The sequence below is a fragment of the Pithys albifrons genome, chromosome 3, assembly GCF_047495875.1.
Source record: "Pithys albifrons albifrons isolate INPA30051 chromosome 3, PitAlb_v1, whole genome shotgun sequence".
Taxonomy (NCBI): Eukaryota; Metazoa; Chordata; class Aves; order Passeriformes; family Thamnophilidae; genus Pithys; species Pithys albifrons.
The window spans coordinates 101,268,766-101,295,882 of NC_092460.1; the positions used below are offsets into that span (position 1 = coordinate 101,268,766).

At 53.0% G+C, this 27,117-nt stretch overlaps 1 protein-coding gene across 1 annotated transcript; it reads right to left on the minus strand.

Moving 5' to 3' along the window:
- Positions 1-1,741: 1,741 nt before the first annotated feature.
- On the minus strand, positions 1,742-14,090 carry NET1 (neuroepithelial cell transforming 1). Its single transcript, XM_071552916.1, has 10 exons — positions 13,940-14,090; positions 8,936-9,043; positions 8,086-8,253; positions 7,338-7,400; positions 6,872-6,968; positions 6,690-6,766; positions 6,012-6,269; positions 5,574-5,744; positions 4,570-4,756; positions 1,742-3,250 (listed from the first exon to the last, which is right to left on the minus strand). The coding sequence occupies exons 1-10, from the start codon at positions 14,030-14,032 to the stop codon at positions 2,871-2,873; spliced, it is 1,602 nt and encodes a 533-aa protein (XP_071409017.1). The 5' UTR covers positions 14,033-14,090; the 3' UTR covers positions 1,742-2,870.
- Between the last annotated feature and the right edge of the window lie 13,027 nt (positions 14,091-27,117).

Sequence of the window (27,117 nt, forward strand, 5' to 3'; positions counted from 1 at the left end):
GGCTCCAGGCTGGGATGGGGCCAGCCAGGCCCCTGGAATTCAGCCCGGGAGGAAACCGGGAAAGCCTGGCTTGTTTAGTCTGCTCAGGGAGGGAGGGCTGCGCTGTCTGCACATTCCTGGGGGATGGGAACCTCCAGGAGCCGGGAGGGCTTCACTTCCAAGGGGAAATGGAGCTTTTGGCTGGTTTTTTGGCTGCAGGATGAGACAGGGGTTGGGCCCAGCCCGGCTCAGGGAGGATCAGCAGCATCTCCTCTCTGCTGGGATCCAGCCCTGGGTCCTGCAGCACAACTAATGCCTGGGGTTTGCAGGAGGAGCAGTTTTTCCAGCTTTGAGTCCCCTCTGGATCAGAACGGCCTCACAGGTCAGAGCTCAGCTGTGAAACCTGTCCCTGAACATGGAGCTGCTCCTTCCCTGTGGATCAGGGCAGGGCAGGTCCCAGGGCTGCTCTTCCCAGGAGTTCCAGCCCTGCCCAGACATTCCCTGCCCAGGCAGGGCATGGGGTTTGGGAAGGGAACAGATGGATTTGTCCTGGTGACACAACCACACATTCCCTGGAAGCTGCTCCAGGGCAGAGGGGAGTCAGCCCGCTGGGATCCCCCTCCCCTCCAGGCTCATGGAGAACAGGATTCCTAAATATTTGCTAAATATCTGGGGACTTTTCCATACCATGAGGGTTTTGGTGCCCAGAGAGTGAGGAGAATCCCAGTGCTCCCTTTTCCTCCACAAACTGCCCAGACACAGCAGGATGAGGATGATCCCATCCCAGTGCTCCCTTTTCCTCCATGAACTGCCCAGACACAGCAGGATGAGGAGAATCCCATCCCAGGGCTCCCTTTTCCTCCATGAACTGCTCAGACACAGCAGGATGAGGAGAATCCCATCCCAGGGCTCTCTTTTCCTCCATGAATTGCCTGGACACAGCAGGATGAGGACAGGAGGATGGGATGGAGAGGATCCTCCTGGAGCTGCAGCAAGTCCATGTTATCCCACCCCAGGAGGATGAGGAGAACCCCAATGCTCCCTTTTCCTCCACAAACTGCCCAGACACAGCAGGATGAGGAGAATCCCATCCCAGTGCTCCCTTTTCCTCCATGAATTGCCTGGACACAGCAGGATGAGGCCAGGAGGATGAGGAGAATCCCAGTGCTCCCTTTTCTTCCATAAACTGCCTGGACCCAGCAGGATGAGGACAGGAGAATGGGGGGATGAGGAGAATCCCATCCCAGGGCTCCCTTTTCCTCCATGAACTGCCTGGACACAGCAGGACGAGAAGAATCCCAACCCAGTGCTCCCTTTTCTTCCATGAACTGCCTGGACCCAGCAGGATGAGGACAGGAGAATCGGGGGATGAGGAGAATCCCATCCCAGGGCTCCCTTTTCCCCCATGCACTGCCCAGACACAGCAGGATGAGGAGAATCCCAACCCAGTGCTCCCTTTTGCCCCATGCACTGCCCAGACACAGGAGGATGGGGGGGTGAGGAGAATCCCATCCCAGTGCTCCCTCTTCCCCCATGCACTGCCCAGACACAGCAGGATGAGGAGAATCCCACCCCAGTGCTCCCTCTTCCTCCATGCACTGCCCAGACAGAGCAGGATGAGGAGAATCCCAACCCAGTGCTCCCTTTTGCCCCATGCACTGCCCAGACACAGCAGGATGAGGCCAGGAGGATGGGATGGAGGATCCTCCGTGTCCTCCCCCAGTGCTGATCCCTCCCAGCAGCGACAGGAGGAGGCAGGAAAGGCCATGAGGAATTTAATGTACTTGGCACAGAACTGTACAGGACATTTACAGAGCAGCCCCCGCTGTGCCCCCTCCGCCCGGCCCAGCACGGCCACGCACGGGACAGGGCACGGATTGCAGGGCTCAGGACTGTGGGATGTGGCTCCCCAGGCCTGGATTTCCCCCTGGATCCCCCCCTGGATCTTTGGCTTGCTGGAATTTGGCAGTGCTGCCATTATGAGTATTTACAACCACTCCCTCTGCTCTCCTACACCTCACACTCTTTCTCTTCCCTACCTTTCTACCACATGCAGGAATCCCTTGGTTGCCTCCAGTCCTGCCCTCCCATGGGAAGGCTTTTCATTTCCAAAAGGCAACAGTGACACCAAATCTACCTTCTCTCTGCTAGTCCCCTCTACTTCTGCTGCTCTCCCCTCCCCACACCCTTCACAACGTGCCTACAACCTTCCTACTCCCAGAGTAACCCACTCCTCCCTCAGTACTGTCTCCTCCCAGACTCTGGAATGCTGGGCCCTGGAGGGACGTCAGGAATGCTGTGGATACACATTCCCCCTCCAGAGGATCAAGTACTTGGGAGGAAATGCCAAGTGTGAACAACAAAATACAAAAATAAAAAAGAAAAAAAATGAAGGAAACAAACAAACAAACAAACAAAACCCAACCCCCAAACTTGAAACAACAGACTAATAAAAAATTAAATAGTTGGCAGGTTCTAAGAGTGAAAATGAGGAATGTACAAAGGACACAAGAAGATGAAAGATTCCAGTAGGTGAACTGAGAACCTGGTGGACCTGGGGTCTGGTTTTTTGGGGCTTTTGCTTCCTTTTTTACCATAAAAATGTGTGTGGATTCTCAGAACCACAGCCCCAGAGTGCCTTGGGGTGTGGAGCCCACCTTGGAGGGCTCTTGTGGTGCCAAGTGACACCCCCAAACAGAAACCCTTCCCATGGAAACCCTGCAGAGCCCTCACCCTCGGGGGGTTGCCCCTGTCCAACCAGAGCCCAGTCCCCCGGTGCTCACACCAGTAGCTGCCATTCCCACAAACACCCCCCACGACTGTACACGGCGTTATTTATAAATAAACAAAGTTCCCCGCGGGAAGGAGCCCCCACCGGGCTCCTCCCTGCCCTACACCAGCGTTTCTTTCCGCTTCCCACTGCTCTGCCTCTCCCTGCACTTCCTGTGCCCCGAGGATGTCCTGGGTGTCCTCACCCCTGGGGTGTCCCCCGAGGCCGGCACGGAGCCGTCCAGCTCCATGGGGGCAGTGCCGGGCAGGGACTGGCGCCGCTGGGCAGGCACGTTGGGCACCGAGGGGTTGTTCTCCTCGCCCTCCTCGCTCAGCTCGGGGAGCTCCTTGGGCTCCGGGGCGGGGGCGGCGCCGCGGAAGGGGGCGATGGCAGAGCGGATGCAGTTCACCCACTGCTGCTTGTGGAACACGTCGTTGGCCTGCAGGGTGTGCGCCTGGCCCGGGCTCGGCTCCTGGCAGCGCACACGGAAGATGTTCTTGGCTGCGGGGAAAGCACAGCGGGCCCAGGTCAGTGTGGAGAGGGGACTCGGGGACGGGAGGGACTCGCTCCGGGGACGGGAGGGACTCGCTCCGGGGACGGGAGGGACTCGCTCCGGGGACGGGAGGGACTCGCTCCGGGGACGGGAGGGACTCGCTCCGGGGACGGGAGGGACTCGCTCCGGGGACGGGAAAGTGTTGGAGATTCCACCCAAATCCCATGGACACACTGGGATTGATGTTTTCCCCTCAGAGCCCTCTGTAAGTTCACATCAGTCCCCAGCTCAGTATTGAGAGATTCTACTGGGACAGGAGTGACTGGTTTAGGGGAAACTGAGATCCCACCCAAATCCCACTGATGTTCTCCCCCTCTGAGCCAACTGTAAGTTCCCATCAGTCCCCAGCTGAGTACTGAGAGATTCCACTGGGACAGGAGTGACTTTGGATTAGAAGAAAGGTGTTTGAGATCCCACCCAAGGCACCCAAATCCCATTGATGTTTTCCCCTCAGAGCCCCAGTGTAAGTTCACATCAGTCCCCAGCTGAGTATTGAGAGATTCCACTGGGACAGGAGTGACTCTGGATTAGGGGAAAGTTTTTGAGATCCCACCCAAAACACCCAAATCCCATAGATATTTTCCCCTCTGTGCCTAAGTACACACCAGTCCCCAGCTCAGTATTGAGAGATTCCACTGGGACATGAGTGACTCTGGTTTAGGGGAAATTGTTGGACATCCCACCCAAATCCCATGGACACACTGGGATTGATCTTTTCCCCTCAGAGCCCCAGTGTAAGTTCAGATCAGTCCCCAGCTCAGCATGGAGAGATTCCACTGGGACAGGAGTGACTCTGGTTTAGGGGAAATTGTTTGAGATCCCACCCAAATCCCATTGATGTTCTCCCCTTTGAGCCAACTGTAAGTTCCCATCAGTCCCCAGCTGAGCACTGAGAGATTCCACTGGGACAGGAGTGACTCTGGATTAGGGGAAATTGTTTGAGATACCACCCAAATCCCACAGAAGTTCTCCCCTCAGAGCCAACTGTAAGTTCCCATCAGTCCCCAGCCCAGTACTGAGAGATTCCACTGGGACAGAGTGCCTGATTTAGGGAAAAGCCTTTGAGATCCCCCCCAACCCACCCCAATCCCAGGAACACGCTGGGACGGCTGTTTTCCCCTCGGAGCCCCACTCTAAGTTCGCATCAGTCTACTGAGAGATTCCACTGGGACACAGTGCCTGATTTAGGGGAAAGCCTTTGCGATCCCGCCCCAATCCCGGAGCTGTTTCCCCTCCTGGCCAGCAGGAGGAGCGGGTCGGGCCGCACCTTTGTCGGAGTTGCCGAAGGCGCCTCGGAAGGAGCCGCCCATCTTGACGTCCCCGTCCTGCAGGTCCTCGAGCAGCAGGTCCCGCACGGGGATGGGCTGCCGGTACACCTGGAAGGCCTGGCGCTCGTTGCGGGTCACGGGCCGTGTCAGCACCAGGATGTCTTGGAACAGGAACACGTACAGTTTCTGGGGGGAAAGCACGTTGGGACACCGTGAGCAAAGCCCTGCACTGTGTCCCAGCAGGTCACACATCCCCTGGGATTGATTCAAGGCCGCCTTATCTGCAGTTTCACCCAGGAGGACTTTGTGAGTCTCCCCTTACAGTGCCAAGTTCTGGCATGGACCAGAATTACACAACAGGTTTATTGTTTTATTGATCCTTAAACTGGGGATTATGATTTACAGAAGCCAAGGGGAGGATTATTAGAAGCAATTATCTTTTCTGAGAACACAAAATGCTTCATGTGCAGAAGCTGAAGAGCCAAATTAAACAAAAAAAACCCTCAATCAACAAAAAAAATAAAACAGAAAAAGATTTGATGTTTAAACCAAGCCAGGACAAAAGGCAGCAACCCCTGGAGTACAGCAGGGTCTTTCAGCACTGCTGCAGTGGGAGATAAACTCCTGGCAGCTCAGCTCAAAGCCAAACAGGCTCTTGCAGGAACCCTTTTGTTTGGCAGAGAGCTCATAATGGGCCATGTCAGAGCACCTGAAAGTAAACAGTGGCAGGAAATCCCTTTGGATGGGGAGCACTTTCTATGGTCGTTTTGTGTTAATTATTTTCCAGCTTCCTAAGGCCAATTGTGGAGCTGCCAGCAGGAAACTTTCCCTTACACCCCAAAATCCATCAGGGCTTTCTCTTCTGCTTTTTAATCTTAGCCAAAGTCTAAACCACCCCTTGGGATGGAAGAGCCCCCAGTCCTGGTGTAACAGTGTTAACGAGCAGCTCTGAGGGAAGGTTTGCAAACCTGAGAATGAACTGCCAAGCCCAGGAGGGACTTACATGGCCATTTTTATTCTTCAGCTCCCCGTGGCACAGCAGAGCTTTGCTGCCTTCAATCCTGGGGTCCTTCTGCTTCTCATCCAGGTATTCCAGCTTGTCAATGTAATACTGGCACTCGGACTCGCCCTTCTTCAGGTTGATGTCAGACAGCACTCCTTGGATTATGGAGATCTAGGAGCCCAAACAGATGGTTGATTAACAGTGACCTCTGCACGTGCTTCTTGGAAGTGCTGCTCCAAACCCCAGATGATGGAACTCGTGTGGATCGATCCCTCACTTCCTTACAGAGGGTGACTCACAGATTTGTGTCCACCAAGAAAACCACCCCAACATTGAAATTGAAAGCTGCAGTGAAACTGCTGAGGGGTTAAAGTTCTCTGGAGCCCCAACCAACACGTCTGCATGTCAGAAGCCCCACAGTGCCCCCCTGGCACTCACAGCCTCCTCCAGGATGTGGATGTCGGGGTGGTCCTTGGGCGTGTGGCGCAGGATCTCCTTGAGCAGCAGCGGGTACTTGACCAGGCGGCTGCGAGGGATGTCCAGGAAGCTCCAGAGGTCCAGCTTGCGGCTGAAAGGAGACTCCAGGCAGCGCTGCAGGAAGTCCTGCACCCTCCTGTCCTGCTTCTTCTGGTCCAGCAGGGCCTTGGCTGCCAGCTGGTTGCTGCAGTAGCCTTTGTAGGCGTGGAGCCGAGGTAACTGTGGGGACAGCAGGATATTCAGAGGTCAGGCTCAGTGGTGGAAAAGCAAATCACCCTGACAGCTCAAACACTGCGCTGTTTGCCCAATAAATGCTAAGGAGGATCCTGGGAGTAGCTGGTGTGTGGTGAGGAGAGCAGGGACATGCTGTGTGAGGAGCCTTTGAAGCTCTGGCGTGTGGGATTAGCAGTGATAACAGCACTGAGATCACACTGCCATGTCCAACATAAACCAGAATTAACTGCAGTCCCACCACTGGGACAGTCTGGGGTCCATCAGGGCCCATCACAGCTCAGTGTCCTACAGAGTTTCCCTGTCACTTTGTGCTCCAGGCCACAAGACCCCACAGCTTTTTGAGTTCTGGCTTTAAACATTCTCTAAGCTCAGCTTTAGCCTGTTGTCTCCAAGTTCTGAACTCACCCACTTCACAAGAATGGGCCCAATCTGCTCCACTGTTCCATCTGGTTTTGTTGCTTCTCCCAAACTCGCCAGTAAGTCTGGAATTGAAACACAAGAGCAGAAATTGTGACAGTGCCCCAACAAGTAACAGGAGACAGCAGAGAGGAACTCTGTGTGTGTGCAAAGGGCCCAGCTGCTCTTACCTTCGTGCAGAGGAATGTAGGAATCCAAGTCCCCAAATATGTGGGTGAGCTCCTCCTCAGACATGATGGAGAGTTTCAGCATGGGATCGTGGTAGGCCTGTCAAAGAATGGCACTCCTGAAACACTTTCAAGCCTCCCAAGCCCACAATTTAAACATCTATCAGGTGGACAAGAGGAGTGAAACCAACAGAAGCAGCGACTTTGATGTTAAAAGGTTCTGTAAAAGGTGCTGAGGACTTTCCTGCCCGCCTGCTCCCATCTGGGGGAGGGACTCCCCAACCAGCACAGTCCTTTTTTGGCTGGGTTTGCTGCAATCACACCCCTGCTCACGTCAGCTTTCCAGGCCAGCTCTCAAGCTGTGGATTTGGGGCCTGATAAAGCTCCTCAGTGAGGTTTGCAGGTGCAAAGAAACCTCACTGTTATCTGTAAGATTTGTGACTGCAGGAAAAAAAAACAACCCACTCACCTTTCTGGCAAGTTTGAGGTCTTCAATCAGGTCCTGCTCTCCCCTGGACATCTCATATATGGCCTGTGAGGAGGGGATAAAGCACCAGAGTCATTTTTAATGCCAGGCTTTCTGTGAAAGAGCCTTTCAGCTCACATAATGTACATCCTGCCTTGAATGGGGGTTTGGCCACTCTGTGGCACCTGGGCATGACAACCCTGAGTAAATCTGCTGCTTTCCCAGCCCCGAGAAAGCAGCTTGGCTTCCAAGTGTGTGAAAGCCCCACTGCCCCTGCACGAGCCAAATTAAATATTGGGGCCTTTTAAATCACAGCTCTGACACAGGCCAGGATGAGAAAGACAAACCCCAGAAAACCGCAGAGGTCAAATCCCAGGCGGCTGCTGGGCCGTCTCCACCAGATCTGCCACAAGAACTCCAGGAAAAAGGCAAGCCAAGGCCTTGCTGTTTGGCTTTCAACCAGTTGTCAAGAGCTTTTTAGGAGAAAGACAGCTGGTTTTACGAGGAACCTGCCTTTGGGTTCGCTGCAGAGCAACCAGGGGGCTGGGATTCCAGAAGAGTTTGGCTCCTCTGAAGGGTCAGGCCGGGGAGATGAATTCCCCAGGGACTTGGGAGAGAGGAGTTCACCTTTTCCCATGCCTGAGCCAGACATAAATCTCAGCTCTGGGAGTGAAGGTGCACAGGAGGGACACTCATTCCTCCCACAGCTGCCCATTCCAAGCCTTGGCTGCCTCTCCCAAGCCCGTCCTACCTCCTGGCGCTTGATTTCCTTGGTGCTCAGGGACTCTTTGGTGTTGACATCCAACATCTCAGACCAGAGGACGCTGTTCCTTCTCTTGGGGGGAGTGGGAGCAGCAGATCTGCTGCATGACTTCTGGGCACAGCCAGGGGATTTGCTGTCACTGCGAAGGGTGAAGGACTACGGGGATTTAAAACAAATAAACATTAAAAACCGTGTCGAGCCAACACATCAGAGGTATTACAGCATTATCCACACCCCTCCCAATCCTTCATCCTCTGCAGGAAAACACACCCAGACACTTTTCCTCAGATAAAAGCACTTTAATCAAAGCTGCTGAGAAAGCCCAGAGATTGGCAGGCTTTTCCATGCCCCTCTCCCTGCCCTGAGCCAACAGTGGGACGATGGGAAGGCAAAGTTGGGTTTCTCCCAAGGTATGAGGAAGTAAATAAAGCAGGATTTTAACTCTACCTCTACATGAGGGCAATCAGGAGCCACTTGAACTCTGCTCTGGTGATTTACCCAAGCCCAGAGGAGCTGTTATCTGTGTGTGTGTGGCACAGAGTTCCTCAGGCAGCACAGGGAGAGCCCACACTCTGCACACACTCCAACACACGTGTGTCACTGACTAGGACACTTTATCTGTTACTTCTCTGTCTCTGAATCAGCTTATTTTTATTTACTGCTGAAATCCTCACAAACTTGTTTATCCACGCTGAGACAGGATTCTTCTTCACCCCCTTCAAGAGAGAAGCCCTTCAATTTTCAAGGGATAAGCCCTGAAATGGCTGTTTTACCCCCCTCCCCAGCCAGTCCCTTGCTCAGATCTCGGGGTTCAGGCCTGGCAGGGTGTGGGTTTTACCTGGATTGTCTGCCCAAAGCGCCGAACTGCACCATTTCTGACCGGAGAGATCAAGTTTGCCAGGGATGTGACCCGAGCCAGAGGTCGGACCCGTTTATTGCTTGGCTCCTGGAAAGGAAACACAGAACAAACTGTCCTGGCTGTGGCTCCCACTGAGGCTTCTCAGGCTGCCCAGGCAGGGTGAAAAAGCACCAGCCCACTTAAGGAGTGGGAAACGCAGCAAGGAGAGAGCTTTGAAGGAGCCATTCATCTTAAAAGGAAAGCAGAGGCTGTAAATATTGGCTTGAACTTTCAGGCTGCAATTAGACTGCAGAGGGTTTGCTCAGTGCACATCAGTCAGAATTCAAAACAGGGCTCCAGCAGGGACTGTTATGCTTTGAACAGAAATAGAGGCAAGTGCCTGCCATCTAAAGATGGAGCTGTGAGGTGCCTCTCCATTTTATCATCCTTTCCTTTGCAGGAGGAACGTGTGGGACTGTGTTATTTTGAGAGAAAAGCAGCAGTGGGAGCCCAGCACAGGCTCTTCTGACAAACAGCACACAACACACACACACCAGGAATCACCAGGACATCACCAGACATACCAGACATCACCAGCCATCACCAGATATCACCAGATATCACCAAATATCACCATGACTTGCCTCTATTTCTGTTCAAAGCAGGGACACACACACACACAACACACACACACCAAGGGGATAAAGTTTAACACCTTCGGTTTACAAAGTTTCCTCCTCCACCCCCACGAATCACCATCATTTTTCTTACAGGTTGTTTAGGTTTGAAAGATGGAGCTTCTGCTTTTCTACACCACTAATCCCCGCCGGGAGCCCAAGTCTGGCCTGACCAAAACGCTGCCAAGAAAGAGGAAACGCCCCATGGAAACCTCCTGCTGCTCCAGCTCAGCTCAGAGGCTGAGTTAGGCTGGACAGGCTACGTGTTTTAGAGCAGAAATACTGTGAGGACTGTACAGGAAGGGTGGGCACAGGGGGATGAGCTGGACCTGGAGTTAAGGCTCAGAGAAAGGCTGGAGGGGTGTCCTGGTGCTCCCAGACATCTGAGGATTGGACATGATTCATCATCACAAGGACTTTCCTAACATGAAGCTCAGATGAGTAGATGGAAGCAGCCACTTTTGGGGTTAATCTCAGCTAAAAAATTAGTTCATTACTGTTGAATTTCTCCTCTTCTGTTCCAAAAGGCAAAGCCTGAGGAGGCTGATTAGGACAAGTCTCCATTTCCAGCCCAGTTTGGTGCCCGAATTTTTTGCTCTGTGCAGCAACAGAAGTGACAACTGCTGAAAATGAAAGAAGAAAGGGGGGAATAGGAACACCCAGGGCTGGATTCCAGTCATGAGACTGAGGAAACGAAAGAGCTGCGTATGTGTAAGATCTGATTTCAGCAACATGAGCCGAGGAGTGGCTCATCCCACACGTTGAGCAAGGGAGGAGGTGAGCTCACCCTAACTCAGCCTCCAGAGCCGCAGGGGGGAACACGAAAAGAAACAATTGGTGAGCAATGAAGGACACAAAGACCTCTTGGCACAGCACAAAGCTGAGCTTGAAACCTCTGGGTGACCTCGGGGGAAAAGCTCCACAAGGCGATCCCAACCCTGGGATGCTCAGCTGGGTTTAGGGACAACACTGGGAATGCTGCTCCAAGTTGCTCCTTTCCTTTTGGCCCTGAGCTCAGGACAAGGATTATGCAGACGGCTGGAAAGTCAGGCCAGGCTCGACAGACACAAGGAAGCTTTAATGAATTCCAGATGTTTCTGAGTGGAAGAAAAGGAGAGGTATTTACTTGTAGAGCAGCAGAATGAAGGGCCACGAGCCAAGAGGAGCTTCAGCTGCAGCGCCGAGGCACGAAAGACACAGACACAAAGCCACACACGGCTCTGGCAAGGCCAGGGAGATATAAATAGCCTGGAAAAGCAAAATGTGACGCTGGAAATGAATAGCAAGGCAGCTCAGGAGGCTCGGGCAGCATTCTGCAGGTCACTGGTGAGGGGTCAGCACTGGCTCCTGGAGCCCAGGGACATGTGGGAATGCCTTCCCAGCAATCTGTGTCGTGCTGAAGTGACACAGGCACGTGGCACGAGGAATTCCTGCCTCTCCTTTTGGGCTCCTGGGGATTATAAATGGGTTTGGATCCATGAAAAGCACTGCTCTCTTGGACAAGAGGAAGGAGGAATTCCACAGTTTCTGAACGTGGGGTGATCAGCCAACAGAAAACTTCTGTACCTATAAATTCAGTTTAGCAAAAGGCCATTTTTCCTTTCTTAAAGGGGAAAAAATTCCCACTTTGTCCTGTGAGTGGCTCCTCAGACACGACTAAAGTGCCAAAAAAAAAAAAAAAAAGTACGTCTGTTTGTTCTTTTCCTTTCAGCGACACCGTTTGATGGGAGGCAGGAGGAGGAGGATCAACCCCCTCTCCTCGGAGCCTCGCCCTTCTCCGGGCTCTGTGTTTGAGCTCAGGGTCAGGCACTCCCCCCAAGGCCGGGCTCAGGCTGCTGAAAGCCGAGACTTCGGGCACTTCATACTGCGGATAACTCTGGCTCAAGAGGGGAGTTTTAGTTCTGTGCTGGCAAACAATTGAGTCTCTGTCTCCACGCCGTGCTCCTCACAGGAACCAAGATTAGAAGGAGGGCTGGCAGGTTTCTGTGTTACAGCACCCACAGATGATTAACACTCCAGCAGGTTCAGCAGCACTAGGATGAACTTTTTTTTCCAGGGGACTCAAAATAAAGTTCAGGAAAGAGATTGAGGGGCTGGAGCAGGGCTAGAGAAGAGCAACGAGGCTGGAGAAGGGACTGGGACAGAGAATCCAACATGTCTTGATCCAACCCCACTGTGATCACCAGCACTCTGTGCCCTGGGCTGGTGATCACAGTGGGGTTGGATCAAGTCGTGGTTGGATCAAATCATGGTGATCACAGTGGGGTTGGATCAAGGGTTGGACTTGAAGATCTCAGAGGTCTCTTCCAACCCAACTGAGAAGAGAAGAGCAACGAGGCTGGAGAAGGGACTGGAGCACAAGTGCTGTGGGGAGAGGCTGAGGGAGCTGGGGGTGTTTAGCCTGGAGAAGAGGAGGCTCAGAGGTGACCTCAGCACTGTCTGGAACTGCCTGAAGGGAAGTTCTGGCCAGCTGGGGGTTGGTCTCTTCTCCCAGGCACTCAGCAATAGGACAAGGGGGCACGATGGGCTCAAGCTCTGCCAGGGGAAATTGAAGTTGGAGAGCAGGAAGAAATTCTTTGCAGAGAGAGTGCTCAGGGATTGGAATGGGCTGCCCAGAGAGGGGGTGGATTCCCCATCCCTGGAGGGTTTTCAGCTGAGCTTGGCCGTGGCACTGAGTGCCATGATCTGGTAAAGGGACTGGAGTTGGACCAAGGGTTGGACTTGATGATCTCAGAGGGCTTTTCCAACCCAATCCATTCTATGATTGTCTGACTCTATGGATGTGGCACTGAGTGAGAATCCACCATGTCTTGATCCAACCCCACTGTGATCACCAGCCCAGGGCACTGAGTGCCCTGGGCTGGTGATCACAGTGGGGTTGGATCAAGGGTTGGACTTGCTGATCTCAGAGCTCTTTTCCAACTCAATCCATTGTATGATTCTATTGTAACTCACAAGAACAGACACTAAAGCTGACTTTGTGCCTCAGCCAGGTGAGATCTCACACTGATGGAACTCCTCCAAGTGTTTCTAAGTGCAGGTTAACTCCTGAGAAGTTTGCACCAGGCTCTGCTTTCGAGCTGTGAACGTTCTCCAGGAGCACCATCACGCCCACAACCTTTCCCCTGTTGTGCTGGGTAATAATTAGTGGTTTTAACGAGGCTCCTTTACTAGAGTACAATGTCCTACGTGCCAGTGCCGGGACAAACACGGTGAGCCACGGGAAAACCACGCATGGCCAAAGTGCCATCGTGCCAATTCAGCACAAAGAGGGGTTTTTAGTCAGCAGAGGAGTAACTCCTGCCAGAAATCATCGGCACCTGACGAGCTCAAGGTCCACGTGCTGTTTGAGGAGGGAGGATGTTCTCAAACAGTCTGTACTCGAAGGGCTCGAGGCATCCCATGGAGGTGGAATTCCCTGCTCCCAAATTCCCAACCAAGGGACACACCTCGTGTTCCTGATAACTCACGGGGCTCCCAGGAGTGTCGTCTCAAGCAATTAAGAACTAAAGGCTATTTACTCTCCTTCCAGAGCTCTGCTCTGTGTTCTTTCTCTCCCAACATCTGGTTTGCCTTTTGCACAATGACATTGCCCAAGTTTGGCTGTTCCAAAGCCAGGATTTTCCAAGGCTGAGCCCTCGAGCCGCACAGACGTCTGGAAACGCCTTTTTTTATTCCTTTTGCACCTCATCTCGGCACTAAACCCAGCCCAAGGCAGCCGGTCCTACCTGGCTGCTGAACTTTTGCTCCTGTGCAGTCACAGCCACGGAAACACCTCCCAGAGCGCAATTATTTCCATCCACACACCAACAACACGCGATAAAAATAACAACCCCTCGATACAACAAACCAGCCTCAAACCCCCGACAAACCCCAACGGCTTTTTTTTCCTTTCCTTTCGAGCAGCAAACAAGCACCTAATTAGGAAAAAACCCGTCAGTGGAAAGAAAGAGTGCAGAGAACCACAGGCGGTTTTAAAATGCAAAGCGATGATCTTTTAACGAAAACAGGCGATTTTGCAAGGAAAACCCCCAGGGGAGGAGTGGGGTCAGGTGAGACGCCCAGATTGGGTTTGGGTGGCTGGTCGGGGGCTATGAACTCAAATATATATAGAGAATATATATATATGTATATACACACACACACACATATATATGGATTTAAATAACTATACACGTGTATAATAGGTATATACACGGCTGGCTGCCCGTCGCTGTGCCCGGCTCGCTGCCCTCCCTCAGGCGCGGCGCCGAGGGGAGCTGAGGGCGCTCCCCCCACACACACCTTCCCCTCCAAAACCGCCCCTTTTCCTCCCTCTCCTGCTCACCTCCTGCTCCCTGAAGTGCTGGTTCTGCGGGTCAATGACGCGGATAGTCCTTTTGATGGGCAGCAGCCCCCCGAGCTCGTCGTGCGCCACCATGGCCGCGACCCCGGCCCGACCCTCCCTCAGCCCGCGCTCATCGCGCTCTGAGCGCCGCGCGCGCCGCGCCCCGACCTCACCCCCGGGGGCGGGGCCAGCGCACAAACCACGCCCACATTACAACAAGCCACGCCCACAGTCACCACCACACCTCCCGGAGCGCTCCGGGAGCCCCAATTTGACACAAATTCACGCCTAAAAATTAAAACTTCGTGCCCCTCTGCTCAGCCCTGCTGGAGTGGGGAGGCCGGGGCTGGGCACCTCAGCACGGGAGGGACGTGCAGTTTGGGAGGTTGGACCAAATCACAGAATGGAGTGGGTTGGAAAAGACCTCTGGGACCACCCAGCCCAGCCCTCGCCCCAAGCCCCCTGTGCCCCCCAGCCCCTGGCACTGAGTGCCACATCCAGTGTCACCTGAAACCCCTCCAGGCACGGAGAATCCCCCCCCTCTCTGGGCAGCCCCTGCCAAGGCCTGAGCACTCTCTCTGCAAAGAATTGCTTGCCAATGGGCACCCCAAGCCTGCCCTGGCACAGCTCCAGCCTGGGCCCTCTTCTTCTCCTGCTGGTTGCCTGGGAGAAGAGACCAACCCCCCCTGGCTCCAACCCCCTGTCAGGGAGTTGTGGGCAGTGCTGAGGTGCCCCCTGAGCCTCCTCTTGTGCAGCCTCAACCCCCCCAGCTCCCTCAGCCTCTCCTCACAGGGCTGGGGCTCCAGGCCCTTCTCCAGCCTCGGGGCTCTGCTCTGGCCCTGCTCCAGCCCCTCAATGTCCTTCCTGAGCTGAGGGGCCACAACTGGGCACAGCACTCCAGGGGTGGCCTCCCCAGTGCCCACCCAGGGGCACAATCACTGCCCTGGTCCTGCTGGGCACACCATTCCTGATCCAGGCCCATCCTATGGCTCTAGTTACTCCAGGAGTGGGGCCTGGGCAGGGATGTGAAGATGATGAAGGGACTGGAGAACATCCCCTGTGAGGAGGAGAAGCTGAGGGAGCTGCTCAGCCTGGAGAAAAGCCTTGAGGGGGGATCTTCTCCCTGTGTGTCCGTGCAGGGAGTGGGCAGGGATGGCCCAGGATCTGCTTGGGGGGCCCAGCAATGGCACAGGAGGAACGGGCAGGAACTGAGGCCTGGGAAGTTCCACCTGGACAGGAGGAAGAACTTCCCTGGGCAGTGACCCAGCACTGAACAGAGACCAGAGAGAATCATAGAATGGATTGGGTTGGAAAAGACCTCTGAGATTATCAAGTCCAACCCTTGATCCAACCCCACTGTGATCACCAGCCCAGGGCACAGAGTGCCCTGGGCTGGTGATCACAGTGGGGTTGGATCAAGATGTGGATTCTCACTCAGTGCCACATCCATAGAATCATAGAATGGATTGGGTTGGAAAAGACCTCTGAGATCAGCAAGTCCAACCCTTGGTCCAACTCCAGTCCCTTTACCAGATCATGGCTTCCCAGTGCCAGAGGGCAGGGCTGGGGGGGCTGTTGGGAGGGGATTGGTGGGTGGGAGGGTGGGCAGGGGCTGGGCTGGATTTCCCAGAGAAGCTGTGGCTGCCCCTGGATCCATCCCTGGCAGTGTCCAAGGCCAGGCTGGAGCACCTGGGACACTGGGAGGTGTCCCTGCCCATGGCACTGTCTGATCTTTAAGGTCCTTTCCAACCCCTTACACCATTCTATAATTGTAAACCATCCTGCTGCTTGTGCTGAAAAGACACAAAGCCAAACCAAAATGGTTTTCCCCCATTTTTTACATTTTTTTCCTGGGTTTGGAACCCACCACCAGCCAGAGCCACCTCCCAGGAGCGCTGGTGGGACTCCCTCCTCCTGGGTGGGACTCGTTGCCACCTCTGGAGTACAAAACATTCACTGCTGAGAGTTGTTTGTCTTTCCCTTGCTCAAACCCCCCCAGAATTCCTGTCCAGACCTGCACTTTGCAGCCTGCCCTGAGCTTTGAAGGCTGTGCTGAGCCTCTCCCCTGTCTCCCAGGGGAGCCTGTCCCAGCAGGCCCAGCTGGAGATGCCAAGGGCTTGTGTTTTCTGTTTGTTTTCCAGCTCACATTATTGCTGGCACTGCTACAGACCTCTGGAATAAAAGGTTTCTTTTCTACTGAAAATAAACTTGGTGGATTTTATGATGGGAGGGTGATTCCTTCCTACCTGTGCTACCCAAGCTCCTGCTGGAAGGAGGAGGATTTGGGGTGTATTCCAGGGACAGCAAACTGTATTTTATAGAATCACAGAATGGATTGGGTTGGAAAAGACCTCCAAGATCATCCAGTCCAACCCTTGGTCCAACTCCAGTCCCTTTACCAGATCATGGCACTCAGTGCCACGGCCAAGCTCAGCTGAAAAACCTCCAGGGATGGGGAATCCACCCCCTCTCTGGGCAGCCCATTCCAATCCCTGAGCACTCTCTCTGCAAAGAATTTCCTCCTGCTCTCCAACTTCAATTTCCCCTGGCAGAGCTTGAGCCCATCGTGCCCCCTTGTCCTATTGCTGAGTGCCTGGGAGAAGAGACCAACCCCCACCTGGCCACAACTTCCCTTCAGGCAGTTCCAGACAGTGCTGAGGTCACCTCTGAGCCTCCTCTTCTCCAGGCTGAACACCCCCAGCTCCCTCAGCCTCTCCCCACAGCACTTGTGCTCCAGTCCCTTCTCCAGCCTCGTTGCTCTTCTCAGTTGGGTTGGAAGAGACCTCTGAGATCATCAAGTCCAACCCTTGATCCAACCCCACTGGGATCACTCTGGCACTCTGTGCCCTGGGCTGGTGATCACAGTGGGGTTGGATCAAGAGATGTTGGATTCTCTGTCCCTGGAGGTGTTTCAGAGGACACTCAGTGCCACATCCAGTCCCTTCTCTGGCCCCGCTCCAGCCCCTCAAGCTCTTTCCTCAACTGAGGGGCCCAGAACTGAACACAACACTCAAGGTGTGGCCTCCCCAAGGCAGAGTCCAGGGGAAGGGTCACTGCCCTGGGCCTGCTGGCCACGCTACTTTGGATCCAGGCCAGGATCCCCTTGGCCTTCTTGGCCACCTGGGCACACTGGTGGCTCCTGTTGAGCTTCCTGTCCCTCAGTCCCCCCAGGTCCCTCTGCCTGGCTGCTCTCCAGCCACTCTGTGCCCAGCCTGGAGCGTTGCAGGGGGTGGGGTGGCCAAAGGGCAGGACTTGGCACTTGGTCTTTTCCAGAGGAATGAGGAGGAGGAAAGTCCTGCTGTCCCCTCCCCTGGTGGTTGTGGTTTTTTGGCTTTGTTTGCTTCTCTCAGCAAATCTGCACCCACTTAACCTCTGCCATGCAAGACCAGGAGGTTCAGGATTGCCCAGTGTGGGATTCTCAGAAATTTGGGACACAGGGAGTTTCCATAACCTCGCTGGAAGGACAGACTGTGACTCTTCCTGACACAAACCCCCTTTTTTGGATCACTGAAAATGACTGTTTTTAACACCAAAGAGATGATGACTCTGGGGAGGAGCTGGAAAACCCTGCACTGAGTTGGACCATTTTGGGGGGAGCATCAGACCCTTTTCTCCCACAATCCAAGCTCAAAGCTTTGTTAAACTTGCTCTAAAGATTCAGGAGCACTTCCCAACCTTTTCAGGGAGCTGCATCCCAACTAAAAATAGGGATGAACAGCCAGGACATGTGAGGGAAGGTGTGAAACAGAGTCACACTCGAGAAGGTGACACTGAAATGCTTCTTGTTGGGACCAGAACGAGATGTCCTGGTGATGTCCTGGTATGGCTGGTGATGTCCTGGTGATGTCCTGGTGATATTTGGTGATGCCTGGTGATGTCCTGGTGATATTTGGTGATATCCGGTGTGTCCTGCTGATGTCTGGTGATATCTGGTGATGGCTGGTGGTATCTGATGATGTCCTGGTGATGTCCTGGTGATGGTTGGTGATGCCTGGTGATATCTGGTGATGGTTGGTGATGTCCTGGTGATGTCTGGTGATATTTGGTGATATCTGGTGATGTCCTGCTGATATCTGGTGATATCTGGTGATATCTGGTGATGGCTGGTGATATCTGATGATGTCCTGGTGATGGTTGGTGATGCCTGGTAATATCTGGTGATGGTTGGTGATGTCTTGGTGATGTCTGGTGATGCCTGGTGATATTTGGTGATGCCTGGTGATGTCCTGGTGATATTTGGTGATATCTGGTGATGTCCTGCTGATGTCTGGTGATATCTGGTGATGCCTAGTATGTCTGGTGATGTCCTGGTGATCTCTGGTGATTCCTGGTGATATCTGGTATGTCTGGTGATATCTGGTGACGCCTGGTGATGTCCTGGTGATATCTGGTGATGGCTGGTGATGTCCTGGTGATGTCTGGTATGTCTGGTGATGTCCTGGTGATTCCTGGTGATATCTGGTATGTCTGGTGATATCTGGTGGTAGCTGGTGATGTCCTGGTGATATTTGGTGATGTTCTGCTGATGTCTGGTGATATCTGGTGATGTCCTGCTGATATCTGGTGATGTCCTGGTGATGCCTGGTGATGTCCTGGTGATCTCTGGTGATTCCTGGTGATATCTGGTATGTCTGGTGATATCTGGTGATGTCCTGGTGATATCTGGTGATATCTGCTGATGTCCTGGTGATGTCCCAGGTCCCAAAGCACCCCGTGGTTCCCTGTGAAGTGTTTTCTGTGCTGTGGGTGTTTAATTGCCCCTCCTCAGGAGCCCTGGGGGAAGGGCCCAGGTGACTCAGCCCCAGGAGATCCCTGACTTTGTGGTGACTCCCAGGAGTCACCAATCCCCGGTGATGCAAGGCCCGGGTGATGTCATGGTGGCTTCATGCCATGGTGCAACAGGGCTCCCTGCCTGCCCTTGGCATGGGAAAGGGGATTGGTGTCCTGGAAAAATGCCATTCCTTCAGGGAAAGGGTGGGAAAGGCCTTAAAGGGACAAAAAGCACTAAAAGAAGCTGCCCCAGTTTGGAACGGGTGGGGTTTGTGTGGGAGCTGCACCTGGAGAGATCAGCATTTTGAGGCAAAATCCATCCTGAGGGATGGGGATGAGCACCAGGAATCCAAACTGAGGGATGGGGATGAGCACCAGGAATCCATCCTGAGGGATGGGGATGAACACCAGGAATCCATCCTGAGGGATGGGGATGAGCTCCAGGAATCCAAACTGAGGGATGGGGATGAGCACCAGGAATCCATCCTGAGGGATGGACACGAACACCAGGAATCCATCCTGAGGGATGAGCACCAGGAATCCATCTCAAGGGATGGGGATGAGCTCCAGAAATCCATCCTGAGGGATGGGGATGAGCACCAGGAATCCATCCTGAGGGATGGGGATGAGCACCAGGAATGCATCCCGAGGGATAGAGATGAACACTAGGAATCCATCCTGAGGGATGGGGATGAGCTCCAGGAATCCAAACTGAGGGATGGGGATGAACTCCATAAAACCATCCCGAGGGATGGGGATGAGCACCAGGAATCCATCCTGAGGGATGAGCTCCAGGAATCCATCCTGAGGGATGGGGATGAGCACCAGGAATCCATCCTGAGGGATGGAGATGAGCTCCATAAATACATCCTGAGGGATGGTGATGAGCACCAGGAATCCATCCTGAGGGATGGACATGAACACCAGGAATCCATCCTTAGGGATGGACATGAACACCAGGAATCCATCCTTAGGGATGGGGATGAGCTCCAGGAATCCATCCTGAGTGGTGGAGATGAACACTAGGAATCCATCCTGAGGGATGAGGATGAGCTCCATAAATCCATCCTGAGGGATGAGCACCAGGAATCCATCCTGAGGGATGGAGACGAGCTCCATAAATCCATCCTGAGGGATGGGGATGAACACCAGGAATCCATCCTGAGGGATGGGGATGAGCTCCAGGAATCCATCCTGAGGGATGGGGATGAGCTTCAGGAATCCATCCTGAGGGATGGGGATGAACACCAGGAATCCATCCTGAGGGATGGGGATGAACACCAGGAATCCATCCTGAGGGATGGAGACGAGCTCCATAAATCCATCCTGAGGGATGGGGATGAGCTCCATAAATCCATCCTGAGGAATGGGGATGAGCATCAGGAATCCAAACTGAGGGATGGGGATGAACACCAGGAATCCAAACTGAGGGATGGGGATGAACTCCATAAAACCATCCCGAGGGATGGGGATGAGCACCAGGAATCCATCCTGAGGGATGAGCACCAGGAATCCATCTCGAGGGATGGGGATGAGCTCCATAAATCCATCCTGAGTGGTGGAGATGAACACCAGGAATCCATCCTGAGGGATGGGATGAGCACCAGGAATCCATCCTGAGGGATGGGATGAGCACCAGGAATCCATCCCGAGGGATGGAGATGAGCACCAGGAATCCATCCTGAGGGATGGGATGAGCACCAGGAATCCATCCCAAGGAACATGAATAAGCACCAGGAATCCATCCCAAGGAACATGAATAAGCACCAGAAATCCATCCTGAGGGATGGGGATGAGCACCAGGAATCCATCCCGAGGGATGGGATGAGCACCAGGAATCCATCCAAAGGAACATGAATAAGCACCAGGAATCCATCCCAAGGGATGGACATGAGGCCCATGTGGTGTGTCCTTTGCCAGCATGCAGAGCACACAGGGATGGCAATAAATCTGGAGCAGCTGGAAGACACATCAGGGGTGGGATGGGACCCTGGCAGGTCAAAGAGCCTTTTCCCAGGATCGTGGTGGCCCCTGCCCTGTGGGATGGGCCCAGAATGGCCCTGGAGTGCCAGAGGAGCCCCCAGGCCTCACTGCCTGAGCCTTATTTTTAGGCTGGGTTTTCATTCCCACTGCTGTCAGTCACCCACATTCCTGGCTCCTCACAGTTATTCTGGGAAGAGCTGCCACTAAACAGGAATTCCCTCGGGGTTATTGACGTGCCACGTTGTTATTCCAACCCCCAAAGCATCAGTTTAGGATGAATAAATTATGGATTCTGTACAAAACACACCCAAATCTCAGTGTGCAATTCCAGACTGATGGAAGTTCTCCCAGTTGTTATTCCAACCCCCAAAGCATCAGTTTAAGATGAATAAATTATGGATTCTGTACAAAACACACCTCCAAATCCCAGTGTACAATTCCAGACCTATGGAAGTTCTCCCAGTTGTGATTCCAACCCCCAAAGCATCAACTTAAGATGAATAAATTATGGATTCCATAGAAAACAATTATCCAAATCCCAGTGTATTATCCAAATTCCAGACTGATGGAGGTTTTCCCAGTTAAGTGTCACTTGGCATCTGGGCAGTGCCAGGGGGTGCCAAGATGCAGGAATTCTGCCCCAGCACCTGTGTCCAGGTGGACACACACGACCTGATCCTGCATTTTCTCTTGGAAAACTCGAGGGAATAATGTGTTGGAACAGCAGGCAATACAAAATCCTAGGCCTGGCCCAGGATCCCAGGCCTGGATTGGGATTTCCAGCCTAAACCAGTGGAAAATGGTCATTGCAGCACCTTCAGGCCACATTTCCAGTCCCAAGAATCATTGAGGATCCTTTGGAATTCCTTGATTTTATGCTCCCTTTCATTCCTGCCTGTGCCAGAGGGATGTTTGGTGCTGCTGACCAGATCCAAGGACAAAATCCCTGGAGCTGGCACTGCCAGAGCCCACAGGGAGGTGGGTATCCCTCAGTATTCCCAGTTTTCCCAGCTCCTGGTGCCTGGATCTCATTGCTCCAAAGGAAGAACCTGTGAGATTTTAATCCCCTTTGGAGTCTCAGGGAGAAGGAAAAGCAGCCACTTCACCCCCAGCATTTTCCCTTCCATTGTTGTGCCCGTAGGGTTTGAAATCCCATTTCCTGGGAGCCGAAATCCACCTAAACCCTCCCCCTTTTCCAGCTATTTTGGGTGTGGTATTTATAGTGCAACACTCAGAACACTCCAGGACTGGGATAAAAAAGGTCTTCCCTTCTCCCATCCGTGTCCACTCGGACCTGGACACGTTTTATTTACTTTCCATTTAACATTCCACTCCTGGATATTTATAATCCCAACCAAATTCAGAGCAGGATTCTGGAAAATGAGCAAAAAAAAGGAGGTTATGACCCAGCAAGAGGCTGTTGGGTTATCTGCGAGCTCGCTGGAATTCCAGCATTTCTTTGGGATGCTGGAGGGGACTATAATTCGCTGCCACTCCAAAAATACCCCCCCAAAAAAATCAACTCTCAGATGAATTTTTAGCGAAGAAAATGAGTCACCTCTCCCACCCTCCCGCTCTGAGGCCAGAAAAGCCATTTCCACCTCATGAATATGGATGAAATTCCAACAAACTCGGCTCGTCCCAGGCAGGATCTCCCTTTCTCAGGGATTAATGGAGTGAGAAAAGCTCCAGGTGAGCTCCGCTCCCGAGCCAAGGGTTGTTTTCCCTTTGGATCAAAGGCTTGTTTGCAAACACGGATCTGTAACTTCTGCAGGGGCACGTTCCCGCAGGGATCGGACACGCCAAGGAAATTCCCATCCCAGTCCTGGGATATTCTGAGGAGGGGAGTTGTTTCCTTGTGTTCTTTAGGGATGGTCCCGGGTTATCCCTCTTTGGGAGGGCTCTGTCCATGGAAAGGCACTTCCAAGGGGTTTGGAGCAGCAAAATTCCTGACACGGGGATTCTCCCTCCCCTCCTGGTTTCTTCCAAGTGATTTTGGCATTAAAAAAATGTAAATTTGGTGTTTTCTGCCTTCCATCAGCTTTGTCACCATAGGAAAAGACACCATAGAACAAGACTAGTAATTCCCTGCCCATGGAAGGGCACTGGAATTAGATGGTCTTGGAGGTTCCTTCCAACCCAACCCATTCCAGGATTCTGTTCCCAAAACCTGCCCATGGAAAGCCACTGGAATTAGATGGACTTGGAGGTCCCTTCCAACCCAACCCATTCTATTATTGTGCTAAACCTGCCCATGGAAGGGCACTGGAATTGGATGGTCTTGGAGGTCCCTTCCAACCCAACCCATTCCAGGATTCTGTTCCCAAAACCTGCCCATGGAAGGGCACTGGAATTGGATGGTCTTGGAGGTCCCTTCCAACCCAAACCATTCCATGATTCTGTTCCCAAAACCACGTAAGGGCATTGGAATTAGATGGTCTTGGAGGTCCCTTCCAACCCAACCCATTCCATGATTGTGATGCCAAAACCTGCCCATGGAAGGGCACTGGAATTGGATGGTCTTGGAGGTCCCTTTCAACCCAAACCATTCCACGATTCTGTTCCCAAAACCTGCCCATGAAAAGGCACTTGGAGGTCCCTTCCAACCCAACCCATTCCAGGATTCTGTTCCCAAAACCTGCCCATGGAAGGGCACTGGAATTAGATGGTCTTGGAGGTCCCTTCCAACCCAAACCATTCCAGGATTCTGTTCCCAAAACCTGCCCATGGAAGGGCACTGGAATTGGATGGTCTTGGAGGTTCCTCCCAACACATTCCACGATTCTGCTGCCAAATCCTGCCCAACTTTGGTGCTTGTTTGAGCCAAAATCCCACCAGAATCCCAGAATTAGCCCCCAAAGAGTGAGTTCCACAGGAGAGGGCACAGCTTGGAGGTTTTCCCTGTCCCTAGAGCCTTCCAAGGACAACCCCCATGGTGCTGCAGGTCCATCAGCCCCGGGTCAACCAGTGCCTGGCAGGCCCTGGGCTGTGTTTAATTAGTTGCTAACAAACAGCAGGATCCACACACACCTTCAGAAAACACAGAGCTGCTTCCTCTGTGAGTCATCCCCCCCTTACATAACCAGGATGGCTTCACAAACAGTCCTGAGAGGCAGAAACAACCTGGTTTGAAAGCACAGAGAGCTGAAGGAATCCCTGCCCTCAACTTCCATTCCCTCTCCCCTTCTGTCTCACACAGGGAGTTATGAAATCCTCACATTTTGAGGTTGTTTGGAAGGTTTTAAGCTCCAAGTCAAACTGGAAGGTTTAAGAGACCCCCACAGGTCTGGTTGGGGTTTGGGGAGGACTCTGGGTGGCAAAGGAGATAAATAATAAACCCAATAAATAAATAAAATGGGTAGAATCATAATATTAAACCAAAAAACCCCAGAAATAAAGGCATTGCAGCCCCTCTGGGCCATTCCAAATCCTGTTTTCCCAGCCTGTGGAATGATGATCTGGAACACAGAGCTCTAAAACACAGAATGCTGAAGCTTTTCAGCAGAACAGGCACATCCAAATTAATTCCAATTAATTAATTGTCATTTTAAAGCATGTCTTGGATGTGGTGGATCCACAGCAGCCTGGTGGGATCAGGAATCCAGCAGGTTCTTGGGAGATCTGACATAAAGAGGTGACTGTGGTGCTTCTGAAACTGGGAATAACCTGGAGAGCTGGGATCAAAAAGCCTGGGAATTATTCAGGTTTGGTCTCTCCAAAAGTGCTTTTACAAGAGCAAGTTTAAAAGTCAGGCTTAACAAAACCTGCAGCCTGAACTTTGGCTTTATTAGTCCAGGGATTTCCCTTTTTTCCTTGGAATATTTCTGGTAAAACCCTTTCAAAAGGCGAGTCCACAAATTACTGTTGATATTTTCGTTTCACCTCCAAGGGGTTGTTTGGTGGGAGAAACACAAATTTTGGCCTCCACATGCAAAGGTTGTGGAATGACAAAGGGAAGAGAGAGAAAATCCTCTTGCCTGAGGGCAGATTTCCTGGTCCTGCCACTCCCCTCTGCATCAGAAATAAAGGGCAGGGAACCTTTTTTTGTGCTCTTCCCCCTTCCCAAAATTACAGGGATGGGTTTCTGTGGGACAGGAGGTGAAACCTGGAGAGGTCAAAGCTGGACAGGTCAGTTGTGAGGAACACCCAGCAATTAATGAGGCTCATGAATAATGCAAATGAAGTGACAACCACCAGGATGCACCAGCTCGTTAAGTCCGACAGGAAATGCCCCACTAGCAAATTGCTTTAATCTCGGCCTAATAAACCTTAAACCCCACTTAGTTAACACTCAGCTCAAGAGCTGCTGCACAGGAAAAAGCCTCTTTTTCCCTTCCTTCCAGGGAGATTTCAGGACAGAGGGACATTGGGAAGAAGTTTCTCTTTCAGAAATGGAAAAGCTGCCCACCCTCAGCTCTGTCCATCACTTTAATCCAAGTTTAAGCCCAGTTTCTCACCCAGCCAGTCCAGCTGGTTTGCACTGAGGCCAAACAAGAGGCCACATTTGCAGAGCTTTGCCCAGTTTTGCTCCCTGACCCTTGGCAAGGTTTGTGTCTTTGCTGAGAAGAGGAAACACAGTTTTATTTCCAGTTAAAACCGTGGCAGACTCGGCATTGCCAGGATGGCCAGAGGTGTTGCCAAGAGCAAACACAGCTGGAAGGGCCCTAAAGTGGGGCTGGGGCAAGGCAAACACAGCGAGGGGAGTGGACAAAGTGGGACTGCACAGCCCTGAGAGGAGCTTTGCTTACCTTGAAGTCCAGGCTGTTGAGGCTGACGACGTCATCGTCCTTCTCGCGGCGCTTCCTCTTCTGCAAGACACCAAACACAGGAATGGAGAGTCCTTGGAGTGGCCACAGACACAGCTCTGGGGTCAACCAGCAAACCACAGACTGTTCCTGTGGCCAGCAGGGCCAGGGCAGTGACCCTTCCCCTGGACTCTGCCTTGGGGAGGCCACACCTTGAGTGTTGTGTTCAGTTCTGGGCCCCTCAGGTCAGGCAAGAGATTGAGGGGCTGGAGCGGGGCCAGAGAAGGGACTGGATGTGGCACTGAGTGTCCTCTGAAACACCTCCAGGGACAGAGAATCCAACATGTCTTGATCCAACCCCACTGGGATCACCAGCCCAGGGCACAGAGTGCCAGAGTGATCCCAGTGAGGTTGGATCAAGGGTTGGACTTGATGATCTCAGAGGTCTCTTCCAACCCAACTGAGAAAAGAGCAACGAGGCTGGAGAAGGGACTGGAGCACAAGTGCTGTGGGGAGAGGCTGAGGGAGCTGGGGGTGTTCAGCCTGGAGAAGAGGAGGCTCAGAGGTGACCTCAGCACTGTCTGGAACTGCCTGAAGGGAAGTTCTGGCCAGGTGGGGGTTGGTCTCTTCTCCCAGGCACTCAGCAATAGGACAAGGGGGCACGATGGGCTCAAGCTCTGCCAGGGGAAATTGAAGTTGGAGATCAGGAGGAAATTCTTTGCAGAGAGAGTGCTCAGGGATTGGAATGGGCTGCCCAGAGAGGGGGTGGATTCCCCATCCCTGGAGGGTTTTCAGCTGAGCTTGGCCGTGGCCCTGAGTGCCATGATCTGGTAAAGGGACTGGAGTTGGCCCAAGGGTTGGACTTAATGATCTCAGAGGTCTTTTCCAACCCAATCCATTCTATGATTCCTTCCTTTACACATTCAGCTGACTGGAATAGCTTAAAAATGACTTAAACACAAATGCAGGGTGTGTTTGTGCCGTTCCCTGAGGTTTGTCACCTGTGAATTGTGGGTTTGTTCTCTGCATTGCTGGAATTGGGGTTGGGAGTAAAGGCAAAACAGGAAAACTCAGCACAGAATGCAGCAGATACCACTGGGACATGATCAGAGTTCCTTTCAGTTCATAAAATCATGGAATCACAGAATGGTTTGGGTTGGAGGGACCTGAAAGCCCATCCAGCTCCAACCCCAACCCCTCCCACTGTGCCAGGTGCTCCAGCCTGGCCTTGGGCACTGCCAGGGATGGATCCAGGGGCAGCCACAGCTTCTCTGGGAAATCCAGCCCAGCCCCTGCCCACCCTCCCAGCCACCAATCCCTTCCCAACAGCCCCCCCAGCCCTGCCCTCTGGCACTGGGAAGCCATTCCCTGTGTCCTGGCCCTCCAGGCCTTGGCCCCAGTCCCTCCCCAGCTCTCCTGGAGCCCCTTCAGGCCCTGCCAGGGGCTCTCAGCACTCTGGGGCCCCACTGGACACAGCAATTGGGCACTGCCTGTGCCAGCAGCATCCTCAGCTCTGCTTGCCCTCCTGGATGCAGCAATTCCCTTGGCTGGGAATGGTTCAGCTGCAGAGAGACCTGGAAGCACCAAGGATGGAGCCAAAATCTCCTGATTGATGGGAATGCTGGAATGGGTTGGGTTGGAGGGACCTTAAAGCCCATCCAGTTCCACCCCCAACCCCTC